Raw genomic sequence first — 16,796 nt, forward strand, 5'->3', positions numbered from 1 at the left:
ACCTTTAAGTGGTCTAAATGAAATCACCAGAGAAAAGTCTTTCATTTTCACTGGAAGATGGAGTTTACGATAAAATCTATAACATGCATTTACAAAATAGTGCAGGAACGTGTATTAAGAAAGTAAACAGGGTCCAGATTAATTTAATGTTGACAAACCCATTACAAATGAACAACAACTGAAAATTGTAAGCTTGTGATGCGCACCAAGAAGCACATGAAGTCGAGCGCGAGTACGGTGGGCACTCCTCCGAAGGGCAGGCCCTGGAGCACGGTGCTGCGGATCCGGGCCGTATAGCAGTAGTCCTTGGAGGTGTTGTTGCTGTTGGAGCTGTTGGCGCTGGAGCATTCCTTCTGGCCTATGCAGCCCTCTGTTTCACTGCTCCCCGCCATCATGAGCAAAACTAATACAATCAGCATCCTCAGTACTGCTGCATCCTGAAACTCCACCTGTTAGGAGACAAGAGGAAGAGCGTTATAAAGTACTTACATATAGATGACCCAAAGCTAACAAAAATGGACAAAAAGCTCTAATACTGATCACCTGGGGTCTTTAAAGGGATAGTTAGATGTGAAAACAATGGGAAAACAGTCTGTCATTCTGCCTGCCATCTTTCATGTTTTACAAAAGAAAGAAATTTATAGGAATTTGGAACAACATCAGGGTGAGTTTTTTGGGTTAACTAATCCTTTAAGATCGTAGCTGAACACATTTAAAGATCGAAAAGGCTGAAATAATGGCAAACAATCACTCTGGCTCTTGCTTTCTTCAGAAACTAAAGAGAACAGTTTTGCAAAGTATCTTACAGGAAAGACCGGTTCTGTAACATAAGAGAGAATGCATTAAGAGAACACACCAACACACATTAGCAGTCGCAGCTCGATATCATCAATCTGCCTCGTGTCTATGACTGATGTCTAAAGGTGTAACTTGGTGAATTATGCAACTGCATGAAAGCTTTGCTGTGAGTGACTGAAAACAGATCTCTACATTAAGAGATTTGTGGCCCTCCAAGGCTGTGCATGCTGTGCTCTGGCATGCTACCGCTGGCTCAACACAGACACATCTATATTCCTCCTACGGTGAGATCAGCCACCAAACGGCCTGACAATGGACAGTCAGTTTGAGGCATCTCTCCGAGGCCAAATGCACCAACTGTACCAAGTTCTTCCCGAGGGAACACTGTTTAAAAATCACCAGCCGGTACTGTATATTTCAAATACTAAGGAAACTATATTTCACTAAAAACTATAATAGTATCTTAAATGACACTAAAATAATACTGCTTTAAATATGCAATCAAGTGGGGTTAAATTGAACTGATTGGCATCCATTGCCTGGGTGAATGAGTTTAAAGGATTAGTTCACTTCAGTAGTTCACATCCAAGATGTCCATGTCTTTCTTTCTTTCTTCAGTCGAAAATAAATTAAGGGAAGGAAAACATTCCAGGATTTTTCTCCATATAGTGGACTTCACTGGGGTTGAAGGTCCAAATGTCAGTTTCAGTGCAGCTTCAAAGAGCTCTACATGATCCCAGACGAGGAATAAGAGTCTTATCTAGAGAAACCATCGGACATTTTCTAAAATAAAATAAAAAATTATATACTTTTTAACCACAAATGCTCGTCTTGCACTGCTCTGTGATGCTCCACGCATTACGTACTCACGTTGGAAAGGTCACGCGTGACGTAGGCAGAAGTACCGCGGTAGGGTGAAACAAAGCAAACATGCAAAGACTAAGTCAAACGCCCTTTACAAAAAAGGTAAAACAACGATGTCTGACGATTTTGAAGTTGGAGGAGAAAATGAGATGGAGTTTTTCGCCCTACTGCGGTACTTCCGCCTACGTCACGCATGACCTTTCCAACATGATTACGTAATGCGTGGAGCATCGCAGAGCAGTGCAAGACGAGCATTTGTGGTTAAAAAGTATATAATTGTTTTTTTTTTTTTTTTTTTTTTTTATAAATGTCCAATGGTTTCTCTAGATAAGACTCTTATTCCTCGTCTGGGATCATGTAGAGCTCTTTGAAGCTGCACTGAAACTGACATTTGGACCTTCAACCCGTTGAACCCCAGTGAAGTCCACTATATGGAGAAAAATCCTGGAATATTTCCTCAAAAACCTTCATTTCTTTTCCACTGAAGAAAGAAAAACATGAACATCTTGGATGACATGGGGGTGAGTAAATCATCAGGAAATTTTAATTCTGAAGTGAACTGATCCTTTAACAAATATTACCATTTATTCCACATTTACATTTGCTAATATTTTGTTTAAAGGATGCAAGGAATCTGCTAAAGGAACACACACACACACACACACACACACACACACACACACACACACACACACAATGGCTGTCCAGTGTGTATTAATGTCAGAACCAAAGTTATGTTAACTGTGACAGCAGGACTCTGACTTTTCCAATGGAAAATAAATACAGCATATAAGGGTGATGGGGGAGAGAAAGTCACATGCTGCGTGTCGTAATAAACCAAACTCTGTGCCAAGCCAGCTGAAGGTGAGGTTACTTATCAGCATATCATCTTTGACACCAATTCACTTTCAAATTCCAATACTTTAAAAGGAAAGTGAGCACTTTAAATGATTGTTAACAGCAGAATTCCTGGGGGAAAAAAAATACATTACCCATGATTCTGCAAAGAAAATCTCCACCAATCAGAGAATCACAACAAGCAATTCACACACTTTAATGCCCATCCACTCCCATTGAGGACTGCAAATGATGCTGAAAGCTTCAGGGGATTGTAGTTCTTTCCCTCAATAAAGCCGTTAAGTATACATTTTTGTACTTTTGTCTTTTTCACACTTAACATTAATCTTGCACACAAAAAAAGACCATATAACACTTAATTTTAGCATTTACTCTCCCTTTTGAGTGCCATGGGCAAAGCATGCTGGGAAATAGAAATCCCAGCCCAGTTTCAGTTAAACTTAAGTTTGTCTAAATTAAAAGAAATAAGTTTATAAAACTCAAAACAATGAAACCGTTCAGTTTACTTAAAATATATCAGTTCTGTGAACTCAAAAGAAAACGAAAGTGCTAAATACTCATGAAAGTTAATTTGACTGAACTAATTTGTTTAATTTAAGTTTGTCCTACTCAAACCAGTTAATTATTTTGAGTGTTAGGGTTTACAGTGAAGTTTGTAATGTTGCGATTCACCTCGTAGCTGGTTTGGTTCATGGAGTATATCTCTTAAATTAAGGCTTTTTTTTTTTTTAAATGTGAAAAATACTTCAGAAACCAAGACCACTGAAACACAGTCAGTGTTAGAGGTTTGTTCAAACTTCTGCACTTCTTCACACAGAACACAATGAAACCATTAAAACGCCAGATTAGATCAATCAGTTAACTTTATTAAATTCAACGCATTTAATTAACCGCAAATGTAAATGCATTGCCTCTGGCAGCCGTGGAAGAGTTCCTTTGGGACAGATGGCTGGGACATCCACCCCGCTGCTGTTCCTCTGAACTCATCGCTAATGCCGAGTCATGAAAACAAACAGCGCATGACAGCAAACATTACAAGCTTGTGACAGCCAAGCTCTAATAAAAGCATCAGGTTGCAAATGATCCATACTACAGAGACTCATTCACTGACTGACTGCCTTTATTTAAGTTCAATTAGGCCTGCTGCCATACGGACAGATCTTGTGATTTCCTGGCATCGCCACACTCAAAACTCATACTGTTGTCTGAACATATACAGTCAGTCTCATCTGGACAAACCTTATGTTGTCAGGCTGATGTCGTAAGGTTGAGCGCTGATAGATTGTTGCTCTTTCACCTGTTTTTGAGATGTCTGGAAATGTGGTCAACAGATCAATGAGAGAACTGATTCTGAACAGTTCACTGGAAACTACATCAAAGCATAAGCCTTCCCGTTCTGACCTCAACAAGTTTGACAACGCTATAAATCACTGCTGATTTGTTTGTTATATTCAATTTGTCTGCCTCAACAATCTTGCTTTCATATTATCAATGGAGAGAAATTATATTCCAGTCTGCTTTCTATGTTGATAAGGAAACTTTAAAGCAGATGAGAATATCAGACAAAAAAATATGATGTAACATGTCTCCAGTGCTGCTGACCTCATTCACGCAGGTTTTATTCCACTGGGCTCAGCAAAACTCACATGATCTTTAACAGTAGTCTGTGAAAGTTCATCATCTCAGGCCAACAGGTCACATTAGAGTATTGATCTAAGTTCACAACACCTGCAGCATTCACTAATATCAAACTTAGGCAAAATTGAGAATTTAAAAAAAACTGGCTCCTGTTCAAATCATGAGTGTGAATTTGAGTCGAATGCCACAGACATCACATGACGCTGAATTGGAATGATAGGAAAAGGAAGTTTAAAAAAAATTCAACAAAAGAGGAAGTTCATTAAACTGTGAAAGGATCATTTGAAGGATAATTTGACTAACTGTGATCTGTAGGATAAATTATATCAACATATTTCTCTAAAATAAGTTCAATACTGTCAAAACAATTACCAAAGCGAACAAAACTGATTTTAACTTTGCCATACAGAAGCACAAAATGTCCATCACATTGTTTTCAAATGTCTAACTTTATAAAAATGAATACAAAATATTCATTATACATGATTCATTATACAGTATTTTGCTTAAATTAGAGTATTCTGGGAAATTTAGTGTTCTTTGTACAATAAAAATTATATTTAATTGACATTACAAAAAAATACAAATTAAATACACATTTCAAACATGGAAATATCGAAAGTTTCTTGAGATGTCCATATGGTAATGTTTATGGGTAATTCATACTGAAAAAAATGTTATGAATTTCATTTAAACAATTTTAATAGGAACGCACAATATATCGGCCACCGTATCGGTATCGGCTGATAAATGTTCATTTTTAATGTTATCGTTATCGGTCTGATAAGAAAATTTGGTCGATATATTAAATATATGGATTATTTCCTTCAGCTGAAACACTTCAGATGTACACTGTTCATCATGATGGTTTTGAATTGCTTGAAATATGATTGAAAATACAATAAGTGCGAGTTTGTCATATATGCTAGATAAAATTATAATGAGAACATTATAATTGTGTGTTTTTGGACATGGCTTTTATTGGTGTGACTTTTGTTTTTGTAATCAGGCTCTCAAAAATGATATAAAAATTTTGATTTAGATTTATCGGCCAATATATCGGTTATCGGCTTTCAAATATAAAGAATTATCGGTTATCGGCCAAAACGTTCATATCGGTGCATCCCTAAAAAAAAGAAAAAAGAAATATTATTAAAAAAAATATATGGACATACATTTTTTTAATTTAATTTTAAAAATTCTGCATAATTCTGCATTAAATTTCATGGTATTCGTAATACAATTCTGAATGGTGCTGCACAACCATAATAAATAATACATTAGCTTTTCTACTTTTTAATGGAGAGTAACAACATCAGCAAGTGACCTTGGATCAGCTCAAACAACTGCTATTGCCTGTAAAATCCTAACAAAACAAACAAACAAGTGATTTCTACACCCAAGAAACACTATCATTCTGCAGTGCTTACAAATACATCACCTTCATGCCCTGTTGGACTACACTTTAGAGTTTGGCTTCATGAGACGGACAGACAAATCGAATGCTGTGGATAAGAATGTGCCGTTCTGATAATCTGTTCTTTCGGGTTGTTGGCCTCAAGGTGAAAGGAAATAGTCAATCATTAACCACATTACAAGAGTGAAGTAATACTGGCACCATTTCATCGTGCTAAGCTGTAAATAACATATTATAACATCATTTCCAAGGTCAAAGTCAAACACTATCAGCAGTCCCCAAGGGAACATTAGAAAACTTTCATAGTTTGTTTTACTGGACTGTAATATGATATACAACAACAATTAATACCGTGGTATCACTGTCTGCTACTGAATTTCACCACCTGTATACATATTTCCAGATCAAGTGCTAAACACTTTGCCACTTTATTTTTAACCTGTACTCTCTATATTCATTTTCATATAAGCTGCTTCTGAATGCAATGGTCTAGTGTCTCATGTTTCAGCAAACTGATTCTCATCACAAGAATTTACATGTCCAGTGACAGGTCTTAAAGGTAGGGTTAGGCAATGTTTTTTCATAAACACTTTTTGTTATACTGGTTTTGTTATACTGGTCCGTAAGGCTATGCAGAGTTGTAGACACAGTCACAGAGCGCTGCAAACTAACAGCAGCACCTTTTACACTTCCCCCTGAACCAAAACAACAAACTAATGCTGCGTTCGCGCCATGTCATAACTGTAATTGCAAGATGGCAACCTGTGACGTTGTACTCTGAGCTGTTTACGTCCTCAGACTCAGATTTATGCGTTTCTGTGTCAACACTATAAATGTTCTGAAATTAATCTGCAGCAGTCAAGTACAAGTCAGAGCTCTGTAAGTTGTTTTCATTCATTATTATTATAATGTTATGTGCTTTAAGACGAGGTAATTTAACGCTGTCTCTCGTGATGCTTTGCAGACTCTGCTGTGGCTGTGCGTGTTCATGCGTTTTGGAGGAGGCGTGGCTTTGGAGACGCTCTGAAAGGAGGGTGGGATTAGTTAATTCTGAAGTGAACTAATCCTTTAAAGACATCCGTCTAGTGTTTAAACAATGGCACATTCCAAACCAGGTGAACAAAAATTGATAATACTGGCATTTGCGAAGTGCACAACATACGAACAGCTCAAAAAGGCATTAAGAAATAAATGACACGTCACATCTCATTTATGCAAATATATGGTGCCCACAAATATCGTCAATAAAGCCATGTTTACTTGTAAAAGACTGCAATCGCTCAATACTTCAAACACTCACACGATCTTATTCCTAAATGTCAACGTTTCGACTGTCTATTAAATCTTTGAAAAGTACGATCACAGCAAACATTCAAATCTGTGTTCACGCTGCCGCTGAGCCAGTTATTATAGGTATGAAAGAGTCTTTTCAACCACACTGTATATAGCGCCGATATGCCACCGATATGAACATTTATTTTTACAGAACATATAACGCAGATAAAATGGTTGTAAATGGTGTGATTACGCAGTTTGTCCAGCAGAGCGCACTCCATTGTTCGCTACTGGCACCAGCCAACCCTTTCACTTCAGTAAAGAGGTCTCTTGTTCGAGCAGCAGCAAGCAGTCAAGCGGTGTCTTCACGAGAGTCAAAGCGTTGTCTTAACAGTAAGTTGCTAACTAGTTTGTGAAATTCATAACTTACTGTAAAGTTAATAAACAATGACCCCCCATAAGTTTCCTTTTTCAATATAAGTCCATCCAATATAACATTAGCCCCGTCCCTTAAAACTGCCACGTCACTCATGCATATCATATCGCTCACATCACATATCCTAAATTAGCATAGTTTGTCAGTACAGTCAGTTAACGTAGCAGATTGAAAGGTTAGTATCTTTCTGCAGTCCAGTAGCCCGCGGTGCGGTGGTGGCTTGAGTCTGTGAATGGTGATTTAACGCTACGTCGTCACCTAGTTGGTGAAACACGCTGCTATAAAGTAAATAAACATGTCCCCATCTTTTACTCTTACGAGCTTATCATACTCGTTTGCTACATTAGTAGGATTTCCGCGATGCAGAAAACACAGACGAAATCACGGAATCCAGTATAACACTGTATAACACGGAATTTGTCATTTTTGATGAATAAATAAAAAACAGGTCAGAACACTTAAATCAAATCACAATGTAGACTAGTGTCTGTGAATGTTAAACTTCAAAAAGACTATTTAAATATGATCCTCATGTTCTGCATGTTCATTTGATTACCAGAAAATAAGCCATTGACTGCATAAATCTGCCCCTGATGGATTGGCAGTAGCTTGCTCGCACTACACAGTTACCTTGTTTATTTTCTTAATTCAAGTTATATATTGTTCTATTTGTGTTGTAAAGTTATTTATAATAAGTGAAGTTTGTTGTTCAGTGCACTGATGCCAGGCTTATTTTGGATAATAAAGTTTATTGTTAAATTGTTAAATACGCTGCCTTCATTACACATCTTTATCACGTCAGTGTTTGATCACCACATTTGAGTGATCATTACAAAAAAAATGTGTTTATGTATATATATTCTGTTTATGTATATATGGTATTCAATATACAGTACCAGTCAAAAGGGGAAGTGTGTCCAAACTTTTGACTGGTACTGAACTATAATATACACATAAAGAATATCGGCTGATATATCGATCAGACTTTTTTTACTTCTTAATATTGGTATCGGCCGCCAAAAACCCATATCGGTCGGGCTCTAATATAAACACTGATGCCTATGGTAGCGATCAAAATAGAGTAAATCACCTTTTGAACTTGACGCTTCAAATAAAGATTGTATCAATTACATCATTGCACCAGTAGGTGGCGACAAGACTGTTAAAAAATTATTTGTCATCAAACATTCAAGAAATTCGTTCAAAAACGCTGATCTAGTAATGAAACAAGTGAAGTCTCTATGAGTGAGTCATTGAATCATTCATTCAACCCGTTTTTTTTTTTTTTTTTAAAAGATTTGACTTCAAATTACTTTTGTTTAGTTGTCTATTCAGAACCGCGAGAGAATCGTCATCTCTATTTTAAACAAAAGTCATGATTCTCAATTTATCCAGAATCGTGCAGCTCTAAAACAAATGATACGGACAAGTATGTGTTTAAGGAAATATTGTTTCAAAATTGTGATTAAAATCGAAATTGCGATATTGACCAAACAATCATGATAGTATTTTTTGGTCAATATCGCACAGCCCTAATTGAAATACTGACATGTTAATAAATCAAAGCACTAAAAACCATTTTGCACCTATATAATACTGACAACCATCATAAATACACAGGTGGTGTATTGCGTTTCGATGATCATTTATGTTTCCACAATAGTTCATTCTAAGCTGACAATGTATAAAATAAGTGTTGATTTTGTGTCAGCAATTAGAGCATGGTCAGTCTTTCACCCTGGGCTCTCAATATCAGTACTGGCCATTGAAAGCCGGTCGACCACTAATAAAGCACTCCTGAAGGCAACATTACTAAGGCTCACGTGGAGGATAACACATTTGAATCTTGTTTGCTATACCATGCGAACTGTACATTTGAGTCAGGGAGAAGACAGGATATGAGGTGTGACAAATGGAACGTATGCTGAGCCCCAGGAGCAGTTGTTGCTTTCCTGAACAAGACCTGGTTGAAAGGAGCTTTGTAAGATATGACATTCTCCTCAGTTTTATCAAATCCAGCCAAGCCCAAAGGGTAAACTTCATTCTGACTCCTGAGACAATATTAAACTTGGAGTGATGCCTTCATTCTTTTGAAATGCACTGAAATGGTTTTAAAACTGTATCCAATTTCTAGAAGCTATCTCCAAGACACCAAAGAGCTCAATATATTGATTTTCGTTGCACTAAGATCTGTGGCAGAGGCCAAACACAAGGATCAACCATCTGCAACAGAACTGAGTGATTTACCACAGGATAATCAAACTTTGGCAGACTGAAGGTTTTTTATAGGGACGCACGATATATCGGACACCACATCGGTATCGGCCGATATATGCTCATTTTTAATGTTATCATTATCGGCCAGATAAGAAAGTAATTAGTGCACAAAACAAACAATAAACTACATAATCGTATTCCTCATTTAACTACAATATAATGCTTTACTGTTCAACATAAAGGCAGCTTTATGTTTTCATGTATAAAGACCCAATTTATATGGTGAAAATATTAAAAATATTTCTATTATGTATTCATTTTAAAATTTAAATTTTCTACTCACTGTATTTTTTTATTTAAATCAAATTTATATTATTTTTATTGTATTTTTTGGGGGATGCATTGATATGAAAATTTGAAAACGATATGAAAACAATAAAAATTAACATACTGGCCGATGCCGATATGGTGGCCGATATTTCGTGCATCCCTAGTTTATTTTTTCCCCCAAATGTATTTACTTGGTTAATTTATTTATTTATTACATTTTCTTGTGGCTCCAGTTTGAAAACCTCTGTTCTAGACTGTTTAATGCATTATCCAGATTTCCAGACAATAAATTTAGAAATTCTAGAAGCTCAAATTCAACGTAAACGAACATAAAACAACCCTTTAGATACACAAATGTTTATGTTTCACAAAACACTAGTCATATTCTAGTCAGATGGATCAGAATATGAGCCATAATCTGTCATGATGCTGGTGAGGATTGACACTAATCAGCAGATTAGCTATACCACATATCACCTCACGTACCTCAAAAATAACCACATAAATAAAAACACCATAAACATTAAATAGACTTTCGGAAAAACAGCTGCGTCTATATAAGATGAGGCTATTCAATCCACGCCATATAACGTCAAACTAACCATATTATCTATAGACTGGTTGTGAGCGAGAACACTATATTTAGTCATTAAAGATAAATGACAGTGAATTAGGTACTGATCTACCTTAAGAATATTTACTAATAAAGTTAAATAGTTGTTTAGTTAGCTACAGCTAAGGTGCTTAGCCGAACTGTTAGCCACTTTGTTGTGATTTCTCATCAACGGAATTAAATTATTTAATATTGGTATAGATTTACTTATACTAAATTTATCCACTACAAAGATCAGACTGACAACACTGAAACTAGTTAGTTCAGATGGTACAAGTTATGTTAACTCACCTGGCCGGAGTGGTCAAAGCCAAATAGCTCTCGGTTAGCTACTGCTGTAATATCCCAAAATATCCGTAATATTATCAAGATTCCAGTTCAGGATTTCCGCGTGAAGGTTTAATAGTTATGGGAAAAACAAAATGCTGAGGATTAGGCCATCATTCAGTTAGTGTCTCATCTACGACACTGACACTCAACAAGCCCTAGCATGGCTGTAATGGATCGGGCCGGTGACGGTGTATGTATGGTTGATAGGCAACCCACGAACTGTTTCTCAGCTGGGGCGTCGTCCATGCTCGGGTGTTTTCGGATTCGTTCGGTCGTATTAGACTCCGCTTCCGAATTCTGTTGATCGCGTTCGGAACTGTTCGGTCACATTCGTCACATTAAATGGATTTGTCACCTGGTGGCAGTTGTTACGCAGAAATTTACTCCAAATTAGCTTGAAATCTATTGTTAAAGTCAGCAGAAACAGAAACGCATATTTAATGTACTTTTTTTCCCCCGAATTCAAAGTACTTAATTGGCATGGTTATGTTTACATATAATATTGTCACACAAAACAAGTAATGACAAGAAAAAGAAATGTACACTCTAAAACATGCTGGGTTAAAAACAACCCAAGTTGGGTTGAAAATGGACAAACCCAGTGAATGGGTTGTTTTAACCAAAGACTATAACAACACAAGATGCATCACTCGTATTTTTTTAATTTTTTTATTATGCAATTATGTACAAAATTAGTACAAGCATATACATCTCACAACAAATATGAAAATAGAAAAAAAGATATACAAACATTTTATGCAAAAAACAAAACAAAAACAAACAAACAAATAACAGGGTAAAATTGTAAAACAATTAATTAACCAAATTAAAGTGACATAGTGCCTCATAAGTCTTTTTTGCTTTTTTGTTTTTAATATTGTGTAAGGTAGCACCGTAGCATCACTCATATTGTTTTGAACGGGAGAAAGTGCAACGTGCAAATTTCCATGTTTTAAGTTAAATTAATTTGTTAGGTTTTTCTCCCCTTTTTTTCCCTTGTTTTCATCACCTGGCTAATGTAAAATTGTTGAATATGATTGATTCAATTAAAAAAAAGAAAAAAAAAAGTGCAATATGGCGGAATAAGTCCCGCCTTCTAAATGAAAGAGCCAATCGGCGATTGGTAAAGTCATCGCGTCACTGCAGCGGCCGTTAGAAGCTCCGGTTCCTATAGAAACAGTTAGACCTATAGACCTTATGCACCAGAGAAACAAGCGCGCCGCCATCTTTAAAATATTGTCTTTGAACTTCCGTTTTTGCGGTATCTCTGTATATTTCTAATATAATTAGCTGGCGAAGTGGATTTACTTGTTATAGAGTTAATGAAAGTTATCGTGAACATTGTAATGTTCAAAGCAGATGTCTTAACAAATGTCAGTAGACCGGGAAGATTTTAAAACGAACAGTTCATTCATAAATACGTAAGTTCGCTGTGGAAATACAAAACGGAAGACAAAAGACAACGAGCGCAGCGCTGAAAAGGGGCGGGGCTACATAAGGTCTATAGAGACGCGCAGTTAGGACTGCGCATGCGCATTAATGTTAAAGGGACCCAGTGGTTGGGTTAAATGTTTGCCCAACCTGCTGGGCAGTTTTATTTAACTCAATTATTTTATTGCTCGCTTAAAATGAACCCAAAGTATATTGGAAATTAGCATGTATTAATATGTTTAATAAATGAACATTTATTAATGAATAATAATTAAACAATAAACATTTATTAAATTGCTTATTAATAAATGTTCACCTTTTGATTATTATTGTTGCCTCTAGTAATTATGTGTCTGATTTTTAATTTCCAACCTATTTTAAGTTCATTTTAAGTCAGACATACAGTCATTTTTAAACAATAGTTGAGTTAAATAAAACTACCCAGCAGGTTGGTCAAACATTTAACCCAATCGCTGGGTCAAAACAACCAATTTGTTGCGTTAAAACAACCCATTCGCAGGATTAAAACAACCCAATAGCTGGGTCAAAAAACCAAATTGTGGAGTTTGTCCATTTTCAACCCAACTTTGGTTGTTTTTAACTCAGCATTTTTTTAGTGTACAATATTACAATAATAAATAACAATAAAATAATGCGCAAAGAATCGAATAAAATAAGATTTAAAAAAATTATATAAATATATAATTTTAAAATATTTTAAAAAGGGTCTTAATAAACAATAATTATGAATAAAGTTGTACTGCCATCTAGTGGCTATGTAAACGTTTCAATCCTTCGATCATGTTCTTGAGCTGTCGTATCTCGGCGTTTTCGAGCTTTTGTGAATATTTCGCTTTTTATTTAGATAATTTTGATTTAATTTAAGCTTACGTGTAGCCTGATGTTTTGAATGCACCATCACAGGCTGCATATAAACAAATTGCCACCGAACTTGTCGGACAGGGGGATTTTACAGTATACATTTTATCACTACAGAATCAAAGTTTTGCATGGCACATATTATAGACGTCAGTAAGACGGATCCCTTGGGAAATGTACACCATAGTGGAGCTCAAAGGGGTCAAGTGTGGATATCGCTGTGGCTACTGTGGGAATGAAGGAGGTAAAGCTTCATACGGTAAGTGAAGCTTGCATGGTTTTGGATAAATAAATAAAGTATTTGCACAAAACAAATTAATTAATTACAAACACATAATAACCTTAACACGTCCGTGTACAGTACAAAAAAAACAAGTTTCACTATTTTGTAAGCGATAGTTTTGAATCAATGTTTTTATTCCTCGCCAGTAGGGGGCTTTTACCACTACAGGAAATGTAAATCTGTGCTTCCGGGTTATGTAAACCCGTGTTTAAAGCGCTCGAATCCTACTACGGTGGATTGTTTTGTTCGTGAATACTAACTATGTCCTGTTGACGTCGTTTGCTTGACTTTTTGGGACGTCCAGTCACGTAACCTCATTAATATTAATATTTGTATTAGTATTCTAGCGCCCACCTACTAACGGCGGTTTTTCAGAATATCAGACCAATCAGATAGGCGCGCTGGGCGAACGTTATGTAGCCTAATTAATATTCATGAATCAGGCCTATCCAATAGTAGGGTTCGTTAATGCAGCAGCTGAGCGAGCGTGGAAATGGCAGCGGGTGGATCTTACAGTATAGTGGAGTATTTCGGGGGAGATGACGGCTATCGCTGCGGTTACTGTAAACATGAAAATGGCAATTTCTCACACGGTGAGTGGGCATTGATCTGTTACTGATGGTTTGTGGTAAATATATCAGTGAATCGACTGAACGTTTGAGGGAAGCCGGTCTGTTTTGACTAGCGTTGACCGTTTCATGAACTGATTAGCACAGTTTTGTCAAATGCTTAAACGCTTTATTAATATTTTAGTATTAATTATATAGTTCCAAATGAGTTACTTAATTGTCAAGTTAATTATAAGCAGTAAGATGGTCTCATAATCTGTGGTGGATAGTAGAGACCTCGTCAGCTGTCAGACAAACGTTTCTTGTCATTGAATATTCAACATCAGAATATTTTTTAAAACAGAGAAGATATCAATAATTTCCTGATATGAGGGAATAGCAGAGGCCTGTTCATGTTTGTCCATCCCTGTTTGATTTCCTCCTATGAGTCATCCTTGTTTTTACAAGAACTTTTACAGTTCAGATCCTGGATTATATATGTTTGAACTGTTTATTCATCTTATAAAGTTTAATAAGTAAAGTGCCTATTTTGTGTAATTGAGGCAGTCAGATACAGGCCTAGGGTCACTGAGTTTATACTCTACTATTTACTGTACTATAGCAATGTTTCAGCCTTTTACATGTCACGGATCATAGATGATGATATATTTATATACTAATTATGTATAAAATATTATTTGGAAAATATTTTGTTTCTATTAAGTTACATTATTATGTTTTCTACTCATTATAGTATTTATTTACTTATTTTAAGCTAATAATTTTTATTTATTAATCCTAATATAATATTTTTTATTATTTTTAATTTAAAGGCTGCCATCACACATTTCAGTCTAGCCATTCAGGAGAATAGTTTCATTCATTGCTTTCACTTTCAAATATGAAAGTGAAAGGAAGTATCTGAACCTTTTAAAGTCAACGTGAAATGCAGTTTGCAGCACATTTTACTTTTATGATGTGATGCGTTTCCAATTGAAACTGGGTATTCGATTAGAAATAATGCTGGGCAGGACTCAAATTTATTCATTGCAAATTAATTTGGGGAAAATTGGTTATGGAGCTGAGGTGTTGAAATATATAGTATAAGAGGGCTTGATGATGTCGGTTAAAAAGAAAAACAACTTTCAGCGTTGGAGCAAGCTGATGAAAACTGTATGAAGATTGAAGAACGTTTTTTTTTTTTTTTTGAGTAATGTGCATCATGCACAATACTGTAAGTGCATTGAGGAAGTGATTGGGGTCAGTTTTGGTTTCATCTTGACTTTTTAGTACCATTTTATCTCTTATTTGGAATTTGAACTGTGCACAACTTTCTTTGCAAAGTATACTAATCAATTATCACACTTTAGTAAAAATTCAGAAACAGCTGGTGCTGCATGACTCTATCTAGAGGTGAATGACTCGTCATGAACTTTTGACTTTATAACTCTCCATCAAATTTAGATTGCAGATTGCATTATACCAGGCTAATGGTTAAAGGGTTAGTTCACCCATACATGAAAATTCTGTCATTAATTACTCACCCTCATGTCGTTCCACACCTGTAAGACCTTCGTTCATCTTCAGAACACAAATTAAGATATTTTTCATAAAATCCGATGGCTCAGTGAGGCCTGCATTGAGAGCACGATAATTACCACTTTCAATGCCCAGAAAGCTACTAAAAACATATTTAAAACAGTCATGTGACTACAATGGTTCAACCTTAACGTTAGCAACGAGAATACTTTTTGTGCGCCAAAAAAACAAAATAGCGACTTTATTCAACAATAACTAGTGATGGGTGATTTCAAAACACTGCTTCATGAAGCTTTACGAATCTTTTGTTTTGAATCAGTGATTCGGAGCGTGTATCAAACTGCCAAAGTCACATGATTTCAGTAAACGAGGCTTCGTTACGTCATAAGTGTTTCGAAATTTCAATGGTTCACCACTGGGGGGCGTGACTTTGGCAGTTTGATACACGCTCTGAACCACTGATTCAAAACAAATGATTCGTTAAGCTTCATGAAGCAGTGTTTTGAAATCGCCCATCACTAGATATTGTTGAATAAAGTCGCTATTTTTGTTATTTTTGGCGCACAAAAAGTATTCTCGTCGCTTCATAACATTAAGGTTGAACCACTGTAGTCACATGACTGTTTTAAATACAGGTACATCTCAATAAATTAGAATGTTGTGGAAAAGTTAATTTATTTCAGTAATTCAACTCAAATTGTGGAACTCGTGTATTAAATAAATTCAGTGCACACAGACTGAAGTACTTTAAGTCTTTGGTTCTTTTAATTGTGATGATTTTGGCTCACATTTAACAAAAACCCACCAATTCACTATCTCAATAAATTAGAATACTTCATAAGATCAATAAAAAATAAGGATATTTTAAACAGAAATGTCAGGCTTCTGAAAAGTATGTTCATTTCTATGCACTCAATACTTGGTTGTGCCTCCTTTTGCATGAATTACTGCATCAATGCGGCGTGGCGTGGAGGTGATCAGCCTGTGGCACTGCTCAGGTGTAATGAAGCCCAGGTTGCTTTGATAGCGGCCTTCAGCTCATCTGCATTGTTGGGTCTGGTGTCTCTCATCTTCAGGTCAGGTGACTTTGCTGGCCAATCAAGCACAGTAACACCATGGTCATTGAACCAGCTTTTGGTACCTTTGGCAGTGTGGGCAGGTGCCAAATCCTGCTGGAAAATAAAATCAGCATCTCCATAAAGCTTGTCAGCAGAAGGAAGCATGAAGTGCTCTAAAATGTCCTGGTAGATGGCTGCGTTGACTGTGGACTTCAGAAAACACAGTGGACCAACACCAGCAGATGACATGGCAGCCCAAATCATCACTGACTGTGGAAACTT

General features: G+C 36.2%; 2 protein-coding genes and 1 long non-coding RNA gene across 12 annotated transcripts in view; 2 read left to right on the top strand and 1 right to left on the bottom strand.

Moving 5' to 3' along the window:
• LOC127524827 (uncharacterized) overlaps nucleotides 1-1,573 on the top strand; it is a 270,726-nt gene extending 269,153 nt beyond the window's left edge. Inside the window, exon 3 of the long non-coding RNA XR_007933177.1 lies at nucleotides 1,489-1,573. This is a non-coding gene — a long non-coding RNA (uncharacterized LOC127524827). The remainder of the gene's footprint in view (nucleotides 1-1,488) is intronic.
• tmem63ba (transmembrane protein 63Ba) overlaps nucleotides 1-10,988 on the bottom strand; it is a 37,544-nt gene extending 26,556 nt beyond the window's left edge. For all 4 annotated transcript variants that reach the window (XM_051916689.1, XM_051916687.1, XM_051916688.1 and 1 more), the window contains exons 1-2: nucleotides 10,738-10,988; nucleotides 207-449 (exon numbers count right to left, since the gene is read on the bottom strand). In XM_051916689.1, coding sequence (XP_051772649.1) covers nucleotides 207-419 — 213 coding nt within the window. In that variant the 5' untranslated portion in view covers nucleotides 420-449; nucleotides 10,738-10,988. The remainder of the gene's footprint in view (nucleotides 1-206; nucleotides 450-10,737) is intronic.
• A 2,016-nt stretch (nucleotides 10,989-13,004) lies between these two features.
• The window catches only part of LOC127524802 (arginyl-tRNA--protein transferase 1), a 100,945-nt gene continuing 97,153 nt past the window's right edge, over nucleotides 13,005-16,796 (top strand). For 2 of the 7 annotated variants that reach the window (XM_051916733.1, XM_051916738.1), the window contains exon 1: nucleotides 13,652-13,962. In XM_051916733.1, coding sequence (XP_051772693.1) covers nucleotides 13,863-13,962 — 100 coding nt within the window. In that variant the 5' untranslated portion in view covers nucleotides 13,652-13,862. Of the gene's footprint in view, nucleotides 13,346-13,650; nucleotides 13,963-16,796 lie in introns of those variants that run through there. The other 5 variants (XM_051916740.1, XM_051916734.1, XM_051916735.1 and 2 more) reach the window with 5 other exon arrangements.

The sequence above is a fragment of the Ctenopharyngodon idella genome, chromosome 13 (genome assembly GCF_019924925.1).
Source record: "Ctenopharyngodon idella isolate HZGC_01 chromosome 13, HZGC01, whole genome shotgun sequence".
NCBI classification, from domain to species: domain Eukaryota; kingdom Metazoa; phylum Chordata; class Actinopteri; order Cypriniformes; family Xenocyprididae; genus Ctenopharyngodon; species Ctenopharyngodon idella.